This window comes from Nyctereutes procyonoides, unplaced genomic scaffold (assembly GCF_905146905.1).
Source record: "Nyctereutes procyonoides isolate TBG_1078 unplaced genomic scaffold, NYPRO_anot_genome, whole genome shotgun sequence".
NCBI classification, from domain to species: domain Eukaryota; kingdom Metazoa; phylum Chordata; class Mammalia; order Carnivora; family Canidae; genus Nyctereutes; species Nyctereutes procyonoides.
In genome coordinates this window covers 18,081,163-18,098,802 of record NW_026575141.1, presented here as the reverse complement: position 1 = coordinate 18,098,802, position 17,640 = coordinate 18,081,163, and the positions used below count along the sequence as shown (strand labels likewise).

The 17,640-nt window shown below is 33.5% G+C and overlaps 1 protein-coding gene across 6 annotated transcripts in view; it reads right to left on the bottom strand.

Annotated features, from left to right (window-relative positions):
* Window positions 1–17,640, bottom strand: part of PPP1R9A (protein phosphatase 1 regulatory subunit 9A) — a 314,579-nt gene that overhangs the window by 119,713 nt on the left and 177,226 nt on the right. For all 6 annotated transcript variants that reach the window (XM_055307549.1, XM_055307550.1, XM_055307551.1 and 3 more), the window contains exon 6: window positions 2,471–2,575. In XM_055307549.1, the coding sequence (XP_055163524.1) occupies window positions 2,471–2,575 (105 nt within the window). The remainder of the gene's footprint in view (window positions 1–2,470; window positions 2,576–17,640) is intronic.

Here is a 17,640-nt window from a genome sequence, read left to right as displayed (position 1 = left end):
AGATCTGTGTTTAGTAGTTAGGAAAAAAATCAAACTAAATTTACTAATTTTTCAGATATCCCTTTTTGAAAATAAATTTCAGTGTCCACTAAGTGTGATAGCTAAGTCACCAATTAATAAGAAATATAAAACCATATATATTTTAAATTCTCAGTTTTAAAAAGTTAATTAAAAACACAGGTCTAGTTTTGGGATTCTGTTTTTGTGTTAATATTTTATGAAGAACTACCACCTAAAATATATTCAGAGGACTCAAATATTATTTTTAATAAGTTAAAATTGAGAAAAGGCTTTCTTATATTCAATTATTTAAGACCCTGGGTTAAATAACTTGGGGGGGCTAAAGGTCCCATTTCAATAATCAAAATTTGTGCAAAGTGAATGAGGAAATAAGTGAATGCCTGTAAAAGATAAAAGTAATATTCTGTAACCTCAAGGTCAAAAAAGTAGTATGAATGATGAGTGTTACCTGGAAGAAGAGATTGCTAGGGATATGGGGGCTGAAGGAGGATTTCTTGGAGGGTAAAGAAGCTGAAATACGGTCCTCAAGGTAAGTAGGTTCTAAACAGAAGACAGTATTTTATTTTATTTTATTATTTTTTAATGTATACTTTTTGTTGGGAGTTTGATTTGCCAACATATAGTATAACACTTAGTGCAGAAGACAGTATTTAAACAGAAGAAATGACAGGGAGGAAAAGGCACAATAATAAAACAGTAATTCCCAAGTCAGGTTTGAAGGAATATGACTACAACAGTGTGACTGTAACAAAACATGAATACAGAGAGGGGTAAGTGATGGGAATGGCTGATGAAAGATTTTAATAGCAGGATAAAGAGCTTAGGTTCTGTATAGAATGGAGAGCCACGGAAGATCTCAGAAGAGGAGAGGCACATTACAGACGCACAATTATTACTTCTACCCTCAGGTCTGAGATCCTCCAGGACCAGAATGACATAGAATGAGTTCATTCCTTTTTCCATTGTAGACCTTCCTGCATTTGAAAATTGCTATTATTTCCTCCCATTTGGAGGAAGGATGAGGAGAGCAGATTGAAGGGAGAGGCTGAAATCAGGAGATGGATCCTTAAGAGGCCATTTGTAATTTACATGAGGCTTGAAAGAAAAGGATGGCTATGATTTCATGTAACTATAAACTTCCTAGCTACCAAAAAATATTCTTATAAAAAAAGAAAAGAAAAATGTTCTTACAAGCTGAATGTATATCTTACTTATTTCAATTTTAAACTTCAAAGCCTGATGGGCAGCTTTAAAACCAAGTTCTCTACTGAGAGAGGAAAGTGCTGTCTTTTCTTGAGAAAAACAAGAAAGACAATCCCATTTCCTGAGGTAGCCCACCCACACGGGTCTCTAAGAGAGCATCAGATGGCTTTTCCTGTGCTCTTTCCAATTATTTCACATACTTCTCTCAGGATTGTGAGTAGTCTTGAAGCATCAACATAGCATCCATAAAAGTCATTGATGTTGTATTCCTTAAACCATTCCTTCAGCATGAAAGGGTATTTTCCAACTGAAAAAGTCTAAAATCTAAAACTTAAACCCATGTTTGTGCAACAAAAAAACATGCTGCAATAAAATTCTCATGTGACCCTCTTTACAACAATATTAACTCATTGACATTTTCAGGATTTTTGGTTATCACATTCTGATGATAACACTAAAATGATGTCAGGGTTTTTGGTTATCACATTCTGATGAAAACACTAATTTTGATAATTACCCATACTATATAACATCCCCCATGCATTCCTTCATAGGATTGATGGAAAAGTATTAAGACATAAGCAACACTATATTTAAAAATAAATGCCCTATGACCAAATAAAATGGATTTCACACCATGACCTTAGTTGGCTCAGAACCACCTTCTTATCTATTTTCTAAGCTACAGTTTTCAGAACCCCCAGGACAGGATATATACATTTCAAGGTCCAAAAGAAGGAACCCTTTGTTCTATTAAATTGTCAAAGTTACAGTTGACCAAAGATTAGTCCTACAAAGTCTATAAAGAGATTTTTAAAATGCATTTATTAACCTCAAGTAATTAAGCCAGTTTATCTAAAAACATGTATCACTGGATATACATATAATCTTTTCAATTTCAATTTACTGTGTAACTGGTTTTAGTGAAAGGATTTAGAGTCTAAATTCAATTTGCTGAGGACTTTAGAACTTTTATGCTGTTAGGCACACTAACATAGCACAGTAATTAACCATATTGATACTGTACACTGTACACTTCATATCTTCATGTCATTCTGAAATAGCATAATTTTTGGTCCTAAATTATATTTACATAAACTAATAACAATAAAGGAAACATTAAGAACTAAGAGCAAATGTTGAGTATTCAGATAAAATCTTCATTGTAATTACATACATCTAGAAAACTAAAATTCAACAAAATTATAAGTAATGAAATTACACATATCTGGAGCCACATATTTACCTGACATTGCCCTTGGTGTTTCTGAGAACTGTTGCAGCAAAATTCTGTGTGACACCCACCAAGCTGATTCCATCCACTTCCACAATCTGGTCATTAACTTGTATTCTTTGGGAAAAAAGGAAAAATTACCCAAAATTAACTTTTTTGATAGTACATTACCATTTCCAAAACATAAGTTGACAAAATACTTGATTTTTATGATACTTTTACTGACCCAAAATTTGTCTTTTATCCACAAGCTCCTGATTTTAGTCAAATGCATAATGTTTTTTAAAAGATCGTTTTGATAATGGTCTCATTCATTTGGGGAATATAAAAAGTAGTGAAAGGGAATAAAGGGAAAGGAGAGAAAATTAGGAAAATATCAGTGAGGGTGACAAAACATGAGACACCTAATTCTGGGAAATGAATGAGGAGTAGTGGTAGGGGAGGTGGGTGGGGGTTTGGGGTGACTGGGTGATGGGCACTGAGGGGGACACTTGGCGGGATGAGCACTGGGTATTATGCTATATGTTGGCAAATTGAACTCCAATAAAAGAAATTTAAAAATAAATAAAAATAAAATCTTAAAAAGTGGGTAAAATGGGAAAAAAATAAAAGATCGTTTTGAAAAACAGAGATAAGCAATACTAAATGGAGAGATTTGGTTTGCCCAATATTCATATTCCTATCACAAAGGTAGGAACTGCTAACTGCTAAAAGAACTGCTAACTGCTAATGTATGACAAGCTTACATCATTTTTTGTCCTTAATAAATCACATAAAACATAACGAATCCAGCTGAAACCTGCTGTGAGCCTCATCCCTAGCCCTGCCTTCCACCTCTACTCTTCAAGGAGAAAACATCATCAGGAATTGCAGAGAACCCTTCCTATTCAAGTTATAAGCTTGAAATTTTTAATGCTCATAACTAACTGTATGTATGTTTGCACAGACATGTATATATAAATGCATATATTTATTTATGTTTAGGGGCTACATGCAGTGTTGGTGTTGTTTACTATATAATGCTTTTAAATTCATATACATGTTTTATATACACCATTTTTTTATGTCTTGAAAGGAAGTATTTCTTTTTTTTTTTATTTTCTCAAGTACTTTAAAGTATTTCAATCATGGAGAAATGCAGAGGGAATTAAGTAATAAACACCCATGTACCAAACATCCAACTTTATCAAATCTCAGCACCGTGCAATACTGGAGTGAGATTTTTTTTTTCTAAAGAAATATATTCCAGAAAAGCTAAGGCCCTTTATTATTCATCTCTAATTCTCGTCCCTTCACTGCTTTCATAGAGGTAGCCATCATACTAATTTTGGTGCTCAATCTTACTATGGATGTTTTGAGGTAGAAATAATATGTATACATGAATATACACAATATACGTGTACATTTGCCATTTTCAAACATTATGAAGGATGCCTCTCATTCTGCAATTTAGTTTGCTTCACTCAATGTTATGTATGAGATTTAACTACACATATAAATACCACTTGACAAACTTCATTTTAACAACCCTGTACATACATCTTTTATGAATATATCAAAATATATTCATCCATTATTTGCAGACAGACAATTGCATTGTTTTCCATTTTAGCCATTATGAGTTCTGCTTGTACATGTCTACTTATGCACATGTGTGGGTTTCTGCATGATATATACCTAGAAATAAAATTCCTGAATCAAAGAACATATGCTTTTTCAACTTAAACGGACAAATTTTATTTCAAAATGCTTATGACAATGCATATTCTCAACAGCACTCTTTGGAAGGTTCTGACTTTCCACATTCTCACTAATACTTGGTATATTCTGATCCTTTAAATACTGGTGATCTTATAAGTGTAAAAAGACATCACACTGTGATTTTATTTTATTTTTTTAAAAAGATTTTGTTTATTTATTCATAGAGACACACAGACAGAGGGGCAGAGACACAGACAGAGGGAGAAGCAGGCTCCATACAGGAAGCCCGACGTGGGACTCGATCCTGGGTCTCCAGGATCACACCCCAGGCTGCAGGCGGCACTAAACCGCTACGCCACTGGGGCTGCCCCACACTGTGATTTTAATTGCATTTGCCTGATTACTAGACTGGTTGAACATTTATTCATATCTTTCTAAGTCATTCATTCACTTGTGCAAACTGTTAGATCATGTCTTTTACCCATTTTTTGTTGATGTTGTTGGGTTAGGTGTCTTTTTTTCTTACCAATTTACTGAAGATGTCCTTATATAACCTGTATATTAACACTTTCTCAATTAAATATGTTGCAGATACCTTTGGCCCAATCTGTGGCTTTTTCACATTTCTTTGAACAATGGTGATTTTGAGGAAAACAATTTTTAAAAATATAATCACGTTTGTAATTTCAGTTTTGTTTGTATCAGGTAGTTCTGTGCTTTGTTTCAGGAACCCCTTTCTTCCTCAAGGTTATAATAACATTCTATATTTTCTTCTAAAAGTTTTAAAATTTTGCCATCCTACATTTAGGTAGTTATCTACCTGGAAGTTATTTTTTATTATATATAGTATGTGTTAGTAATCTATTTTTATGTTTTCCAAGTGTTATAAACGATTGGCTTAATAACATTTAATAAGAGTTCATGTTTTCTCCGATGATTTGTTTAGCTGCATCTGTCAGGGTTTCAAATGTCCATCAACATGTTTTGGCTTTTCTATTTGTTTCTACTTGTCTGTCTGTTTATCTCTGCACGCTCCATTGCTTCATAATTAGTTTTGACATTTTATAGGATAATTCCCTCCATCTTGTTCATTGTCCTCAAATTTTTCTGAGCTATTCTTGAGCTTTTCCTCTTCATAATTAGTTTTGGACTTACTTGCCAAGTTCTATAAAAACATTCATTGAGATTTTAATAAAATCTTACTGATTCTTAAATTACTTTGGGGAAAACTGACATCTTTATAATACTGATGTTTCCCATCAATAAAACTTATGCCATTGGAATTACTCTGGACAAGTGTTGAGTATATCATATGTTGTTGCCCTGTGTTAAGAAAAGTCATTTAAAGTTTGAAAATAAGAACTAAAAGGAGAGCAACTGATTTTTTCAAGATGATATAGGTGCATTATTTAACAGGTCCAGCCAAGGATAATTTGGGGGAATGTATTTTTAATTGATCCACTGTTTAAAATTGATTAAAATCCTGAGTATACTTAAGTTGCATGTTAATTTATAGATTTTTTTTTGGTCCTGAATAAATTCAGATACTATTCTTCTGTTAGAAAAGATAATCTCATAGGCTATGGTTTATTTCCCTGTAGAATATTAACTAGTTTTATATCTAACTTAGCGATGTTATTTTACTTTAATAGTTACTTTAATATATTTTAATATATTTTACTTTAATAGTTACTTTAATAACTTGCTTTTAACCACATACTTCTAAAATGTCCTTTGAGTCACAGTTACCACATCTCAGTTACCACATCTCGTACCACAATTCTCTCATTAACTAGTGAGTTAAGTAAAGTCTAATCCATGTTCATTTTATAGGTATGAAAGTCATTTTTTTAACTCTCTGAATATTAGCCTGCAACAGCTTTGGAACTTCCACCAAGATGCCAGAATGGATTCACAAAGCCAAACTCAACTGTTACCACAGAAATACACACTGTGGTCTATCTAAGCCCAGGCATAAATGCTTGGTCCCCAGACTGCTTCTAAAACAGTAATAGAACACTATCTTTGTTAACATGTTTTTTTTCCTAATGTAGTACTTTTGAATTTTTTTCTGGTTCTGGCCATTTTTGGTTCTGGATCTAGTTTGCTCTAAACAACAATGATAAATAATTCCCCCCCTGGTAGCAAAAATGAGTAGGAGTGTAATTTTATAATCTGACCATTTGAGACTGCTATTGGGATTATGGGGATCTGTTATCTCTCATGTGAGAGATGATACAAAATTTTAGTTGCTATCCTTAATTTTTTGGTCTACTTTGGGCTAAAACTATTTCATAAAAAAATTCATAAACGCTAGAAGGAAAATAGCCCTGTGAAATCTTGGCTGGTGAATTTTTGTGTTTCTTTGAATACTTAAAGCTGTCTCTGAGTGACAAATTCTCTGTGTTGCTGTAATTGAGAAAAGCCGTTCTCTCTAACTGTGTGAGCATAAAATATATTCCTAACATAGAAGGGTACTAATAAATTAAATTATAAAGTCTTGGAAGTTAAAGGAGTGATAATCTGGTTCACGGAGAATAGTAATCACTTTCATAAATCTTATATACTAATATACAATGAAAACTTTAAATGTGCTAGACATTTAAGAAAAAATCCTTCTTAGAGATTCTGCTAGAAGCTAAGAAATATTTTTATAAAAAGCCCAGTTCACATAATAAAAGTGAATCTTTATACAAATAAGACTAATTTAATAATTATGGTTTAAAATACAGAGCTATGTTTTCTCCATGATTTTGTAAAGGTGTGAGTTTGTATTTTCCAAATGAAGAGACTGGCTAATCTGAACTTCCTAATATTCTGATATGGATATTAATCAGATTAACAGTGTCTCTACATAAAGCTTAAAAAGTGTAAGAAAATTAAATTGTGTTTAACTAAACTGAGTCATAATTCTGACAAACTTTTATATCAATTGTTTTATAGAGTGTCAGCTTAACACATGATTTCCAAGACTCTTATTAGTTTTATCTCTAAAACCTTGGTCATAAAGCATAGATTTTAATGTATGTAACTCTGCTTATGTTAAAATGTTTCAAAGTTACACAAAATAAAATGTTATGAAGTTACTCTAACTGCATCATGTTAAGGAATGTGTATATATTTGCACTTTAAAGAGATGTAAAAATAGTATTACTAATCTGGTATTACTTGTGTGTGATAGACAATTGTCAAGTCCCTATCTACCCTACCAGTAGTTGGGTAAGTAAACTGTAAATTAAATGTAACATGGATAATTGAGACTATGCTAGAAGCAACAGTGACAAAAAAAAAAATAGAACTGTGTAGGTGAGGTAATGGGATTTTTTTTTTTTTGAGAGAAAGGATATAGTTGTTTAGGCTACATTATCAGCCTGGTGGATGGAACGAATGAAGGGGGGTCAAAATGTACAAACCTCCAGCTGCAAAATAAGTAAGTAGCGGGGATGTAATCTACAACATGGGAACTATGGTTAATAATACTGTTATTGTAGGGCAGCCCGGGTGGGTCAGCGGTTTAGCTCTGCCTTTGGCCCAGGGCATGATCCTGGAGACCCAGGATCAAGTCCCACATTGGGCTCCCTGCATGGAGCCTGCTCTCTCTGCCTGTGTCTCTGGCCCTTCCTCTCTTTCTCTCTCTCTCTCTCTCTCTCTCTCTCTGTCTCTCTCTCTGTGTCTCTCATTAATAAATAAATAAAATCTTTTAAAAAATACTGTATTGTATACTGTATTGTATATTTGCAAGATGCTATATAAGTGTACCTTAAAAGTCTTCATTACAAGAAAAAAAGAAAAAAATTATAACTATTTATGGTGTGAATGTCAATTAGACTTACGTAGTGATCATTTCACAATGTATACAAATCAGTATGTTGTACATCTGAAACTAATATGTCAATTATACCTTAAGAGAAAAAAAACTGGGCAAAGGATCTGAATAGGCGCTTCACCAAAGAAGATACCCAAATGGCCAAGAAGCACATGGAAAAGATGCGCAACATCAACAGCCATCAGGGAAATGCAAAACAAAACTAAAATAAGCAACCTCTTCATATGCACTCGGAGATGGTTTGATCAAAAGACAGATAACAAGTGTTCATGAGGATGTGGAGAAATTGTAAGGCTCATCATTTTGGGAGGCAAAATAATACAGTGTAGCTACTTTGGAAAACCATCCAGCAGTTCCTCAAAAGGTTAAACACAGAGTTACCACATGACCCAGAAATTCCACTGCTAGGTATATACTAAGAAAAATGAAAACAGGTCCACACAAAAATTTGTACATGAGCAGCATTATTCATAATTGCCCCAAAGTAGAAAGAACCCAAATTTATCTATCAACTGATGTTAGAATAAACAAAATGAGTTATAGCCATTCAACATAATATATTTGGAAATAAAAAGGAATGTAATGTGACACATGCTACAACATGGATGAACCTTGAAAGCATTATGCAAGTGAAAAAAAAAACAGTCACAAAAGACCATATATTGTGTGATTCTGTTTATATGAAATGTCCAGAAAAGGCAAATCTCTACAGACAAAAAGTAGATTAGTACCTAAAGCCAGGGAAAGAGGGAGGAGCTGGGAGAAAAGGAAAAAAATTGTTAATGGATATGGGGTTTCATTCTGGAGTGGTCAGAATGTGCTCAAATTAAATGAGATAACAGTTACACACGTCTTGAATATTCTGAAAACCACTGAATTCTATAATTAAATAAGTGAACTGTATGGCATGTGAATTATATCTAAATAAAAATGTTAAAAAATTCATCTTAAAGAACAATTTTATCCAAAACACCACTAGCTTCATCATTCCCATAAAATAATATTTCTAAATCACTTAGTGTAGCTATCAAGTTTCTTCAGAATTGGGTCTTAACCTAATTCTGACATTTTAATCCCACACTATCTTTCCTGACATTTAAACTTCTATCATTTGTGACCCATACCTCCACCCTTCACAAGGGTGCACAAGACTGGAGTACTGTATCCAGAAGAAATGGAAACAGTGCTCAAGTTGAAGAATCTTTGGTTGGCTACTGTGCTAGAGGGTAGGTTCCTTAAATATTAATAAATGGATTAAATAATATAGATTTTCACCTCTGTGTTCTTTTAGAGGTTTCAGAGTTTAAGCTCTTATGTGTAGACCTATTAATTAATCAAAGTTAATTAATTATGGTGTAGTAACATTTGTAGCTAAGGTTTTTTTCATCATAGGGATAGGTGATCCTTTTACTGCTATTTGTTGAAAAGACTGTACATTTTAGCACTGAGTTATCAAGGCACTTTAATTGAAAGTCAACTAACTGGGTATGTCTCAATCTATTCTTTACTTTCTATTCTATTCCATATGTTTCTATTTTTATACCAATATCACATACTGAGGCTTTATAGCAAGTCTCGTAAAACCAGGTAAAATCAGTCCTCTAACTTTAATCTTTTTAAGAATTTTTATTCTAGGTCCTTTGCATTTCCATATGCATTTTGGAACCAGCTAATCAATTTCTTAAAAAAAAAAAAAAAAAGAAAGAAAGAAAAAAAAAGCCTGCTGGGATTTTAGTTGCGGTTTCTTTGAATCTACAGGTGAATGTAAGGACATGTAGCATCTTAACAATATTGAAAATACTGTTATAAACATTGCTATGTCTCCATTTATTTACCTAAAATCACATTACCATCAACTAGTATCAACTCAACTACATTTTCATTTTTGTCCAAAAACATCCATACATAACCAAGAACTGTAAGGCAAACCATACCCTGAAAAGACTGTTCACATTCCTGCCTTTGTATCTTTTACACAACGTATGCCCACATATCCCTTCTTTGCCTTCTCAAAAGTTTTCTTCTGAAGGCTCAGCTCAAATCTTAACTTCTCTTTGAGCATTAATCTGTTTATATCCAAGCCTAGTGATCTTTTTAATCTTTTGAACCTCTTCTACACCATATGTTTTATACCTTCACCTAATGTTACATGTTACCAGATAATTGCTTAATATTTCTTGAGGTATAAGGTCTCCCTAAGCAAACAGATTACAAACTTTTTGGGTCTTACATCTAAGCCCAGAGCAATAATTACATATTGCTAATCTTATTAAACCATTGTGGAGAATAAAGGAAAAGAAACAATTCCTTTCGTGTGTAGTTTATTTTCTGGATGGGACAAAAGTTAAACGCCCCCTTTTAGGATAACATTTTTATACACTGCTGTTACTCAGACTCAAAAGAGGCAAATGTCATAATTATTGGTTCCCTTTCTATCATTCTATTTATGTCATTGTCTTTTTTGTGACAACATCTTCTCTTGGCCAGCTGTCATTTAAATATTTTTCGCAGAAACTGTCTACAATTTTTTAAACTTCCTATCTTTGTTTATGTGTATACATAATTTGTGTAATACAATTTAACATTTCCTTGTGTTGCTTTATAAAAGTTATTTTGTTGTGTAGGGATGTGCCAGGAGTGAGTATGTTGTATTCTAAGTTGATTCGAGATTACTTTAATGGCCAAAATTATGACTTTATTTCTTCCTAACCTTTACATAAAAGAAAATGGAATGCTATGCAAGCAATATATGCTCAGCACATGGTTTGACAGCAGTACTTCCTCAGTGCTTCTGAGTGACAAATTACTGTGTTTGTAAATGCATGGCAGCCCTCTGAGAAACTTTCAGGGCAGTTCAAGTGCCTGATTTACCAGTATCTATGGAAGATAAAGGCGAGAAGAAATCCTTTACCTTTCAAATATTTAAAATATACTTTGCATTTTGAAAAGCCAAATTAAAGTTGAAATATAGAATTTGAAAGATGAACACAGTTAGCTTCCAGGGGAGAAAAAAAGTAAAGCTGAAAAGCTCAAACTCTCAAAAGGAACATCATTGTTATACTTTTGTAAAGTGAAAAGATAGTAAGGTGACTTATTAGAGAAGGCAGACATTCAAAAGAAAAGACAAAAATTTAAGGAAGAGCTAAAGGACTACTAAATAGAAGAAAGAAAATTATTTTTAAGATTATTTATTTATTTATTCACGAGAGACACACAGAGAGGGGCAGAGACATAGGTAGAGGGAGAAGCAGGCTCCTGGCAGGGAGCCTGATGGGGACTTGATCCCAGGACCCCAGGATCAGGACCTGAACCAAAGGCAGATGCTGAAGAAGTAAAGAAGGCACCCAGGTGCCTGAAGACAGAAAACTTCTAAGACAGGTTTTCTTTGTAAGCAAATACGTATAAGGGCTAGCATTTACTGGGGTGGAAATAAAAATAAAAGCAAAATATAGGTTTTTACATTGTCAATAGACAGAGCAATCAGAGGTGAAAGAAAATGAGGGTGATGATTGTTTTAATGGATAAGAATAAAGGAAGTAAAGCAAGGTCAAAGAAATTTCTGAAAATACACATTCTTGTGCAGGATAATTTAGATAAAATGCAATGAAACAAATACAATTAAAGGGACATTTCTAAGTACTCTAACCAGAAGGAAGATAGCAAAAGAGCAAGAAAAATGTAAGTAGAGAAAATAATATGCTTGCCTTATTGATTTGATGGATTCATTCAGTCAGTTATTTAGCAAGAGTGAGTCAATCCCCACTATACTCCAAGAACAGTGAGATGGGATACCAATTTGAATGAAGTATGATTCCTATTTAAGAATATTATACACACACACACACACACAAGTACTTATGAATGTACAAGGGTATGTGTATATGTTGCAGGAATGAGAGACATAGAATGTGTTAAAGTTTACAAAATATTACAGTAAGTGTGTTAAGATATGAACAAAATAAGTTGATATTAACAGAGAAGAGCTACTAATTCTTTGAGGTAAGGGCCAAGTAGAATCTGAGGCAAAGAAAAAATAGAATAGATGGATTCATAAGAGTCATGTTGTTTTTGCAAATAAGCCAAGAGAGTTGTCAGATATAGTGTATGGTGCTATCAAAATAAACAAACAAAACGAAATGGAAATGTGACTCTTGCAAAGACTAGAGATTACTGGAAATTACCTTTAGGAAAAGTAACAGAACAAACATTAAAAACTAAAGTCATAAGGAAATATACCCTCAAAAATTGATGCTTAGAAGTGGTATTAATCCATTTACGGATGACAAACATAAATGCATGTACATTGAAGTGTACAGAGGCTAAGTTTTCAGCTGGGCTCCACCAGTAACAGTTGAATGGTTTCAATGATGAACTGAACACTAAGTTTAACCTTGAAATAAAAGGTAACAAAATGTTGAGAAAAATATGATTTTAGGTAGGATAAAGGGTATGAAAGAAATACGGCAGTTAAAAAAAAAAAGGATCTGGGTCTCAGAGTTGCTTAGAGCTAAATTTCAATCCCAAAGCTTTCACTTATTGATAAATCTACTGAAAGTTCCCAGTGCTGTTTCCCATTTGTATATTGTTTTAAGAATATTTTTAAATCTTGGTGATGTAGAGAAATAAAAAAAGCAATGCCTGAAAGGCAGAAAAAGGAAAGAACTAGAAAGCAGAACAGACTGGGAGTAAATGTTTCTACAAAGTAGACCGGGTAAGAGAGAAAGAAATTTGAAGTAAGGTAAATCCAGACCCACCCACCTTCCTACAAGCACAGTGAAAGGGAGAAGAAATGAAGGAGACTAATAACTTGAGCTACCAGGTTTCTGATCTTGACGGTAAACAAATCCAAATCTTCAAAACTGGAAAAGCAATAGATTCTTGGAAAAAGTTTTAGGGGGTGGGAAACACCATTTAAACGCATATCACCACCAAGAGGATAAAACAAAAATTCTCAAGCATTTTCCTAATGCTGGATGGGTGTTAGAAAAAGATATCTTTTTTTTTTAAGATTTTATTTATTTATTCGAGAGAGAGAGGCAGAGACACAGGCAGAGGGAGAAGCAAGTCCATCCTGGGACCCCAGGATCACGCCCTGGGCAGATGGCAGGTGCTAAACCACTGAGCCACCCAGGGATCCCAGAAAAAGATACCTTACTGAAAAGTACACTACATGCAAAATACTAAATGTAAATAAACTACTGTACCTATTATAGCAAAACTTTAAAATGTGTAATTGATAGTTTTTCTTTACAACTCATTTTGATTGTTTTATCTTATTAGCAAGTATTTATTTAGATGCTTTCATTCATTTACCTCAGACCACAGTTTTCTCAATCCCATTTTCTTTATTTTTTAAGGTTTTATTTATTAATTTATTTCAGAGAGAGAGAATGCTAGCACATGTGTGCACACACATGTAAGTAGAAGGAAGAGGTGGGGGTGGGGGAGGGCAAGTCAACTCCCCACTGGGCATGGAGCCCCATGCTGGGCTAGACCCCAGGAGCCAGAGATCATGACCTGAGCCAAAATCAAGAGTCAGATGCTTAACCAACTGAGACACCCACACACCCCTTAATCTCATTTTCTATGAAACCTCAAGTTTCTTCAACAATAAATTCCTGAAAGAATTAATCCTTAGTTTAGATACTGTAACTACCATACTGGTTTCAATGATTAGCAAAAATGTATAGGAAAGGGTTTGCACAGTAATTGATGTATTTATATGGCCTTAATACACAGTAGTCATAGTAATTATTATTTTGACTAAGATGTGCAAGGAGGTTGGGGAAGGAAGCCAGTGCAGACAATAATGTAATCTTCCTGATTGAAGCAGACAATTGAATATGCGCTTAAATAACATAGGTATTCAAAGTCAACACGACCTTGGGCTCTGATTGGCAAAAATAAAAAAAATAGGGACCAACTATACATTATTGTTCACAAAGATTATTCAAACAAAGTGATAATTACAGAATAATCTTGAGACAAAGTAAAGACAAACCAAGAAAGATTAGCTGAAAGAAGCCCTATACAAACTACACCATAGTAAGAGAAAGACCTGGTCTAGACATATGGCTCAAAGAATGAACACAAAAGAAGAATCTGAGGAATATACAAAAGAAAAAAACCATCCAATATAATGAGATACTAAATCGGTAAAATAAATGAAAAAACAAAGGATGACTAGAAAATTTTACATCTAAAGTAATGAAAAATAGGGTCGACATAGAAAAAATAGGCTGTTCAGATCAAGAGAAAGAAAGAAAAAAAGGAAAAGGGGAATTCAGTTTCTGTTGAATTTGAGATGAAAATAAGACATAAGTTATATAAGTAAATAGGTTCTACATACACCAAGATTGGGATATAATTTGGGAGTAATTTCTATAGTCATTTTAAAAAGTCAGTTCACTGACTGAATGTAAAAATGAGTTGAAGAAGCTAATTTGAGAGAGAAACATTCTTATAATACAGAATGAAAAATAAAAGGAAAAGGATCTATATAGCTGTCTCCCTCTCCCTCTCTCTCTTCTTTGCTTTCTCTCTCACACACACACACCAAAAACAAAAAACAAAACAAAACAAAAAACACGAAGTCAAGGAAGGGGGCATGGATCTCATTAGAAATAAACGATTATAATATGTCACTGAAAATTTTAAGATTAGGTCTCAGAAGAGTTTACTGGATATCTCAAAAAATAGGTAAATATTTTTTAAAGCAACAAATTTGACAAAATTAAGAGTATAAACTAAATACAGAATTTCTGTGTTTAAGTTTAGAGTTGCACTTTAATTCCATTTCTTGTACTTGATTGTTTTTGTTATCAAATTGGATAGAAATAGGAGAGAAAGCTCCATGCAGTTAAGAAGTGAAGGCAGTTGGAAGGTACCACCTGCCTCATTTGTGAAGATTAGCACTGAAAGAACAGATGAAAGCGCAGTTTTAAGAAATGTAACAGGAAAAAAGCAAATGGAATATAATTTATAGAGAAAAAAAGAAACATAGGTGTCCAGTAAACATCTTAAGAGGATCATAAACAAGAAATTAAAATTTAAAAACAATATCTCACTTACCAATTTATTAAAGAGTTTATAACACTATATTCAGTCTTGAGGGTGTAGTAGACTGCTCTTGACACTAAGGGGGTATAAACATCAACCTTTCTGAAGAGCAGCTCAGCAATGTGTTTCTGAAGCATATAAAATGTAATGCACCTTGACACAGTAATTCCGCTCCAAGGAAGCAATTTTGAAGAAATAATCAGATATTCACAATGATTTTTATGTAAAAATGCTAATCTGATCAACACCTTGAAACAACATACTAGCATAGCAATATGTAAATGGTTTCTATATATAATACAACAGCATAATGTACCGTTAAAGTCCATTGTAGAAAAATGTTTAATGATGTGACATAACATAATGTATTATTTAAGTATAGGTTCTAAAGTCAGATATGCTAGATTTATAGCCAGGCTCTGTCATTTAGTTGCTGTGATTAGCCGAGAAAAGCCAAATTTTCCTTACATATAGACAGAAATAATAATGATTCGTATTTAATCATAGCTCTTAGCAATAATAAATAAGTTACAAAATATAAAGAGCATAGCAGGCTGCCTGACAAATAGTAAGCACTCAACAGATACTATTCTGATAAATAAAAAGTATAAAAACCAACAAAGCTATATATTCAACTGATCCTTAACTTTGTTAACTAAGTAAACAAAGGCATAATATGCACAGAAAAAAATCTGGAAGGAAATTCACCAGCAGAATTTTAGTAGTGATCAATCAATTCTAGGTGGTGAAATTATATGAAATTTTTACTGTCTTCATTATATTTTTCTCTATTTTCTAAATTTTCAACAATGAACATGTATTACATTAAAACTTTAAAATGTTTTCTAAAATTAGCAAATGCTAAAAAAAAAAAAAAAATTAGCAAATGCTAATTTGACCCTCGATGACAGCATTTCATAGTGACTGTGAAAACTGCCTAAAAGGTTTTCCTTTAGACTGAAGCATTATAGCACTTGTTCTTTATTAAAGATACATATGTGTGTAACTATAAAATAACTAAAGGTTCTGGACTCAAGGATTGATAATCTATAATTCGAAGCCAAAAATGCATTGTCTCAAAAAAAAAAATAAAAGGACAGGGGGAATTAATACACATAGTTTTGAGCTTCTGCTTCTCAACAGAAATTTTACCGTGTTTCTCATGTACAATTAAATAAGCAGAAAATAAAACAATATGTATAGCACTTTCTAATTTTCTTAATTCATCTGTGTATACATACTTTTGTTCACATGCTCATGTGCCTAAAAAAGAAAAAAGGCTGGAAAAAAATACTAAAAGGTAAAAAAACAAAAAACAAGCCAACAGTCAACCTTAAATTCTATACATAAAGATAATATATCTCAAAAAAAGCAAAAGTGAAACAAAAAGGTGTTTTCAGATATAGAAAAACTGAAAGAATTCACCACCATCAGACCTGGTGATAGAAAGTAAAAGGCAGTCCCTCAGGGAGAAGGAAAATAATACGAGATGGAAATATGGAACTCACAAAGGAATGAAGAGCACTGGAAATGGTCCCTGAGAAGACAGAAGTGACCCAAGCTCTCTATAAAGCACTCTGTGCAACAGGGACAGTGACAACAGATATTTGGCACGGATTTGCTCATTGTGGTCACAACAGTGTGAGGAAGAGGCATCCCATGATTAAAATGCAGGTTCTTGATCCTACATAATTCTTCCTGCCTGCCTCAATACAGACAGCATTAAGGGGATGAAGAGAGCTCGGTACTATTTGATTATTATTTTCATTAAAAGAATATTTACTTTTAAAAGTCCTCATTTCAAAAGAGATACATTCATTAAAGATAAAAAATGAAAATCTGATACACAATTAAAAAACACCAAGGAAATAAAACCACCTTTAATTTAAAAGAGAGAGAGAGGAAGGGAAGTTGTATGGCGTCTGATATTTTGAGACATTTTAATTTACCATTTCATAGAGGAAGGCCGTGTGGTAATTAAGGTGGAGACAAACTCAAGAAACCAAAAATGAGCAGAAGGTGGAGTTGGAGAGGTAAAGAGGACTGGGCAGGCGATGAGAGGAATAATACTGGTTAAAAAGAAAGGGTAGCAATTCAGGTTTATTGGCACCATACTCTGACCCAACAACCCACAAGATCATAAGCCAGCAAGGTATTTAACACATAAATGATTATTATGGTAGAGAAAAAGGTTTTCCTCACAGCATAGAGATACTGATCATCTCTCAAATCTTGGTTCATAATTAGAAGAGCAAAAAAGACAAGGTGCTAAATATTAAAAGGACACCTTTCTGAATCAGACCATCCCAGGGCACAAAGAATATAGACAGTCTGGGCTTTACAAAAGTTTTATAGAACAGCACAGGAAATAGCCTGTTTTTCCCTGAAAACACTGCCTCCTGGAATGTAGTTTATGGGAATGCACCTGGCTAGTTTGTAATTGTTGCTGGGTGCTAATCAACAACAGTGAACAACTCCTGCTCGGGGGCCTCCATCCCATTTCTGATGTCCCTCAACTCTGAATCTAAAACCCAGAGCCAACGGCAGGAAAGCTAACAAAAATATAGCAACTGGGCGATTCTAGGTTTTTTTTCAT